The following is a 6,919-nucleotide window of genomic DNA, read 5'->3' as shown; positions in this document are numbered from 1 at the left end:
CGGCTGACGCTGAAACCCACTCACAGTTGGGTCAAGTGGTGGACTGTAAGCTGGGACTAAACCACGGACCGTTAAATCGCGCTCCAGCACTCCACCAATTCTCTATATGAATAGATACAATCTCTCTCTCTCTCTCTCTCTCTCTCTCTCTCTCTCTCTCTCTCTCTCTCTCTCTCTCTCTCTTTTACTTATTCAGTGCACACAAGACTTCCAAGGAATGTGACCGATGATATGTTAATATAATTTATTTCCAATAGCAGCAATTAGTGGCGTGGCGGGGGGCCACGCCCCTGGAGTTATGTGTTCATTAGGGATTCGCGCCCCCCGGGGTCTCTTGGTTTTTGTAGGGAGTTGGCAACATTTTAATGCAAGTTTTATAGACGGCTAAATGCCCACGTGGCAAGAGACGCAACTGGAGTGATCGTTTTTCGAATGTACTTATTGTCTGGTAATGATAAGTTGAAATGTATTTATTGTCTGGTAATGATAAATTGAAATGTATTTATTGTCTGGTAATGATAAGCTGAAATGTATTTATTTTCTGATAATGATAAGTCGAAATATATTTATTGTCTGGTAATGATATGTTAGTGTACCTTTTTTTTTGGTAATGATAAGTTAAAATGTATCTTTTGTTTTGGTAATGAGTTTTGAAAATAAATTGTTTTATCGTTTGGTAATAGCTAATAAGCGAGTGAATATTGGTCTCAGCCAATGTTTTGGTCATTCTTTTTATGATGCTCATTGAGGATTTCATTAGAATGACCATTTTGGAAATTATTGTTATTAATATTATAGAAATGCAGAGAAAATAATATATAGGTTTTGAATGAATTATTCTTTCGTTATGAGTTTTTTAACTTAGCTTTTGAATGCTAACGATTAATAGGCGACGAAATGACATTTGATTCAGCAATCATATTTTAGTTTCCTGAAAAGAAAACTATTGTTCTGGCTTTGTCTGTCCGTCCTCAGATCTTAAAAACTCAGATCTTAAAACTACTGAGGCTGCAAATTGGTATGTGGATCATCCAGCCTCCAATCATCAAACATACCAAATTGCAGCCCTCTTGCCTCAGTTTTTATTTTATTTAAGGTTAAAATTAACCATAATTGTGCACTGGCAACGGTATAGGACAGGCCACCACCGGGTCGTGGTTAAAGATTCGTGGACCGCGACTCATACAGCATTATACCGAGACCACCAAAAGATAGATCTATTTTCGGTGGCTTTGATTATATACTGTACAGAAAACTCGATTGCGCCGAAAAAATTCGGCACATTTTTTACTTGTTTATTTTATTGATTACAGTTTTCATGTCTATTCTTGGGTTAAATCGTTATTGTGATTATTGCATTCTAAGAGATGTAACGGAAATGTGAGCTAATACGCAAATGAGCTAAAATTATTATCTTCAAAATAATTTTTTTAAATTAGAGCGTTAAATCATTTTTAGTTTTGTTGTCGTAACTTTGCAAGTTTTATAATTTATTCTAATTCATTTGCATACCTCGAGCTGCAAAGGAGGAATTCTTTAGTCCACCAGATACTAATGTATTAATAACATTACGCATTTTAATCATTACATTTGTCGTTGAGTTCTGTAAGTGGTTGAAAATCAGTTAATTAATGATGCAGCAATATCCAAATTTTGTGTCAATTAGGAGACGTTTTGTCTGACTGAATAATGACGTAAATATGTCATTACAACAACAGAAAATGGGTTTACGGAAGAGAGAGAGAGAGAGAAAGAGAGAGAGAGAGAGAGAGAGAGAGAGAGAGAGATGGGGAATTAAATGATCATAAAAGGCACAACTTATCCAGCGTCTATTAATAGAATATGAACGATTTCCTTCCACTCAGTTGCAAAATTCCTCGAGACGAAACCGCCGCTCATCCGATACCGCACCATGACACAGCTCCGGGCATTCCCATTGGCCAAGAGCGGGCGCGCAGCGAGCCAATCGCGCCGCGGGAATAACAAGGCACTCGACTTCGTATTAAGCAATCGCCTGCGCAAACATATCGTAATTGGTCGCGGAATCGCTTCCGCAAAAACAGCTCTTGCGTCGTCGGGACGCAAGGACGCTAATTGCCTGTCGTTCAGGTCTTGTTTTGTTTATTTACGGCTCATTACCTCCCTCTCCTCCCCTCCCCCTCCCCCCCCCGCCCCCTCCCTTCGAAAATAGACGGTAATGAATGTCAGGAATATCTTTTTAACTGCACTTCAATCTCGCCCACTATATTTTTGTTTGTTGGCGATGGGTCTGATACGCTGGTGGTGGTGTTGGTGGTGTTGGAGGTCCGCTTGTTTTTTGTGTGTTTGTGTGTTTGTATGTGTGTCTTGAATAAATCTAGTGTTCTCGTTGTTTTTGTTACCTATATATATATATATATATAATATATATATATATTTTTTTTATAACCGTTTGTGGCGGTAACGTAATTGTTACAATCATTGCTAACACTTTGATTTATTATAATTAATATTAATAATTCGTAATTAATCGTTTTTATAACACTTTATGGCGTTATTATATTTGTCACAGTTTGTACTAACATTGTAATTTAATATAAATAATATTAAATATTATTATTGTGGTTTTTATTGTGGTTACTTTAATTTTATTTTTATGTAACGAATTAATTGAGGTTTTCTGTCATTTCCGTATTAATTTATCGACAGAATATTTTTTTTGAGCGAACTATAAACACTAAATTTCGGTAAACTACGCTTGTCAGGCTTGATAAAGATGTTGCAATTGCAATATTTTCCTCCTCCTCCTACTCCTCCTCCTCTTCTTCTTCTTCTTCTTCTTCTTCTTCTTCTTCTTAATGTTCATGACACCAGCACATTCAACAACGAAGATGTTATTTATGTTATTGAGTATGATTGCGTCATAGTTTGAACAAGAGTTGTTTGTTGATTCATGATGGGTTTGATGTTGTTACTCTTATGAGCAACATTCTCGTCCTTATTTTTATTCTTAGTTTTCTGTAAAAGAAAACTATTGTGCCGGCTTTGTCTGTCCGTCCGCCCTCAGATCTTGAAAACTACTGAGGCTAGAGGGCTGCGAACTGGTATGTTGATCATCCACCCTCCAATCATCAAACATACCAAATTGCAGCCCTCTAGCCTCCTCAGTAGTTTTTATTTGATTTAAGGCTAAAGTTAGCCATTATCGTGCTAATGGCAACGATATAGGATAGGCCACCACTGGGCCGTGGTTTAACTTTCATGGGCCGCGGCTCATGCAGCATTATACCGAGACCACCGAAAGATAGACCTATTTTCGGTGGCCTTGATTATACACTGTACAGAAAACTCGATTGAGCCGAAGAAACTACGGCGTATTTTTTACTTGTTATACTCCTAAACCGAAAGATAAATAACGAGGAACAAATTGAAGAGGAAAATTCATAAATTAAATATAATAACATTCCAAGAAACTTTATTATGTTAATTTTAGACAGTCGGTTTTTATTGCAAATTTTGCAACTAAGATTGTGAAATTTTGAAAGAATATTTAAGGGAAATGAAGGCGCTAAAGAAAAACCTTGATCAAATATATTCTGTAACCAAGCAACAATACTGCGAACTCATACACACACACACACACATGCACGCAAAAACACACCCACCCCAAATAGATACATACGTGTGTGTGTGTGTGTGAAGGTGTGTGAGTTCTGTTGCAGCGTTTATATAAACTTTCAGCATGAAACTTTATGACAGCATTAGTGCTTGTTTGTTTTCTATTAGAGGCAGCCTGGCAATCAAGTTGCATTTATTTTACGACATAATAATTTGACATCTCTCAAGTAGATTCATTCTTGCCAAGCTCAAAGGGGCCTTTTTTTTTTGTTCCTCCAACCAAAACGGCTTATTTGATGCGCCTAATGCAACGAGGAGAGGAGACTCGAAGATTATACGCTTCATAAAGAATAGGAAAAAAAAAAGATAGTGGAAGTTTGTAAGTAATAAACAAATAGGGATATGAAAGAAAAGATGACTTCATAAATGCTGTTGTGAGGTTGCGTTGGATTCCAGAGCATTAGTAAACAAATGACGAAAGCGGAAGCGTGCGAAGAGGAATAAGCGAGGGAAGGGAGGAGGGCGGATAAATGGGAGGAGCAATAAAAGAGGATGTACGTAAAAACATAAAGAAAATTGAAAAGATCTTATAGAATAATGGGACGAGGAAGTAGCAAAATACCACCACAAAGAAAAGAGGCGAAAGAATATAAGAATACATAGGGAAGAAGATGAAAATATATTGAAGCGAATGAAAGGAACAATGAAGAAGAGGGGAAAGACATCATCTTAGATGACGCGGAGAGAGCATTGCAAGACGCAGATAAGAGGGGAAAAACGAAGAAAGAGGAGACAATTCCACAAATGACAGATAACGACAGCCAAAAAAGAGTTTTGAAATGCGGCGGCGCGTGACTGACGCCCCATGTTGATTTCGCCCGCGTTTCATTCAGTCATTATTACTTTAGCCAAGGTCCTTTAAATGTATTGTGAGAGAATGTTTAAAGGACCTTGATTGCGGCGGCGTTTGGAGGCGAAATCATCACTGTCATCGTCTTCGTCGGCATCGTCGTCATCGTCGTCGTCGGCATTATCGTCATCATCGTCTTCACCATCGTTATCATCGTCATCGTCGTTAGAATCATCGTCGTCATGGGCATCGTCACCATCGTCACTGACATTGTCATCATCGTCATCGGCATCGTTATAATCGTCGTCGGCATCATCGTCGTCATCGTCATCATCGTCATTGGCATTGTCATCATCATCATCGTCATCGGCATCATCGCCGTCATCGTCATCGACATCATCGTCATCGTCGTCATCGGCATCATCGTCATCGTCATCATCGTCATCGGCATCATCATTTTCAGCGTCATCGGCATCATCGTCATCGTCGTCATGGGCATCACAGTCATCGTCGTCATCGGCAGTATCGTCACCGTCGTCATCATCACCGTCAACAGTCATCGTCATCACCACATCATCACCGTCGTGGTGCTTGGCGAAGAAGGCATGCATTCCTGCCGGGTAGTCATCCCAAGCGACGACGACGGCCCTAATTCAATAACAATGGCGAAAATGCCAAGTTGTAAACGGCTCCCCCGGGGAGTCACGTCGTAAACACGCTCTCGAAGGAAGCCGTCCATTAAGTTATTTAAACGACAAACGTCTTTCAGGGATTAATAAAAACATGTGGGCTTGATGGGCTGCTACTGGAGAGAGAGAGAGAGAGAGAGAGAGAGAGAGAGAGAGAGAGAGAGAGAGAGAGACGGACGTATGAAAATTGTAGAGTCCTGTACTCTCATTTGTGAGTTTGATGCGAAAATGTTATTTTAATAATTTCTCCTTGTATTTTATTGATTTCTCCTTGTAGTTTAGTAATTTCTCCTTGTATTATGATCATTTCTCCTTGTTTTATAATAATTTCTCGTGTATTTTAGTATTTCTCCTTGTATTCTAATAATTTCTCCTTGCATTTTAATAATTTGCCTTTCTATTTTAGTAATTTCTCCTTGTATTTTAGTAATTTCTCCTTGTATTCTAATAATTTCTCCTTGTATTCTAATCATTTCTCCGTGTACTCTAATAATTCCTCCTTGTATTTTAGTCATTTTTCCTTGTATTCTAATCATTTCTCCTGGTATTCTAATAATTTCTCCTTGTATCCTGAAATTTCTTGTATTTTAGTAATTTCTCATTCTGTTCTAATAATTTCTACTTGTATTTTAGTAATTTCTCCTTGTATTCTAATAATTTCTACTTGTATTTTAGTAATTTCTCCTTGTATTCTAATCATTTCTCCTTGTATTCTAATAATTTTTCCTTTTATTTTAATACTTTGTCTTTGTATTTTAATCATTTCTCCTTGTATTTTAATAATTTGTCTTTGTATTTTAATAATATCCCCTTGTATTTTAATAATGTCTCCTTGTATAATATCCCCTTGTATTTTAATAATGTCTCCTTGTATTTTAATCATTTCTCCTTGCATTCTGATAATTTCTCTTTGTATTTTAATAGTTTCTCCTTTTATTTTAATAATTTATCCTTGTATTGTAATGGCTCCTCCTCGTATTTTAATAATTTACTCACATTTTTATCTATTTATTCATTTCTTATTTTCCAGTAACTGATCTCTTCATTCTGCATTTCCCATTAACCTTCTGTTTTTTCTTTCTAACGAGCACCATATTCTGTGGAAGCTTGAATTTCGAGTTAGTGGCCCCTTTGGTGGGTGGGCATGTTCCATATGAATAGGGTTCATCTTCTGAATAATAATAATAATAATAATAATAATAATAAATAATAATAATAATAATAATAATAATAATAATAATAAATAATGGACAGACAGACAGACAGACAGACTAAGTTTTTAAAATTTTTTACTTTGTGCATTTTAAGTTATGTTTTGATGCAAAAACTACCGGCATGTACAAGATTGAACCTCCACACATGTTGTGAATATACACAAAGAGAGAGAGAGAGAGAGAGAGAGAGAGAGAGAGAGAGAGAGAGAGAGAGAGGAGACGAGGAGGAGGAGGGTGTGTTCTAGCAGGTGTCTCCTATATGAAGCCGTTCTTCTTATGTAGGAGCGAATTAGCGAGAATAGCTGCTTATAACGACGGAGAGGATGATGGTGATGATACACTTGGTGCTCGCTGGAGACTGTGTGTTGGCTTCTTACGCAATTGGGTGTTCGCTGGAGACTGTCAGTTCCTTGTTTACTTTGATTTGTGGGCTTAAGCGATTAGGAAGGGACGTCTGAATTGCCCCTCGCGTCTCGAGATTGCGAGGAGCATTTTTGTAGTTTTCTGTAAAAGGAAACTGTTGAGATGGCTTTGTTTGTCCGTCCGCACTTTTTTCTGTCCGCTCTTTT

General features: G+C 37.5%; 1 protein-coding gene across 1 annotated transcript; it reads right to left on the bottom strand.

Moving 5' to 3' along the window:
* Positions 1–4,515: 4,515 nt before the first annotated feature.
* LOC136831670 (fibrinogen-binding protein-like) lies at positions 4,516–5,058 on the bottom strand. The gene has a single exon (XM_067092299.1). The coding sequence runs from the start codon at positions 5,056–5,058 to the stop codon at positions 4,516–4,518; it is 543 nt and encodes a 180-aa protein (XP_066948400.1).
* Positions 5,059–6,919: the final 1,861 nt, after the last annotated feature.

The sequence above is a fragment of the Macrobrachium rosenbergii genome, chromosome 48 (assembly GCF_040412425.1).
Source record: "Macrobrachium rosenbergii isolate ZJJX-2024 chromosome 48, ASM4041242v1, whole genome shotgun sequence".
Taxonomy (NCBI): domain Eukaryota; kingdom Metazoa; phylum Arthropoda; class Malacostraca; order Decapoda; family Palaemonidae; genus Macrobrachium; species Macrobrachium rosenbergii.
This window is presented reverse-complemented; position numbering and strand designations above follow the sequence as displayed.

Excerpts from the sequence above, each read along its gene's own strand:
- LOC136831670 (XM_067092299.1), bottom strand. The coding sequence starts at position 5,058 with ATGCATGCCTTCTTCGCCAAGCACCACGACGGTGATGATGTGGTGATG.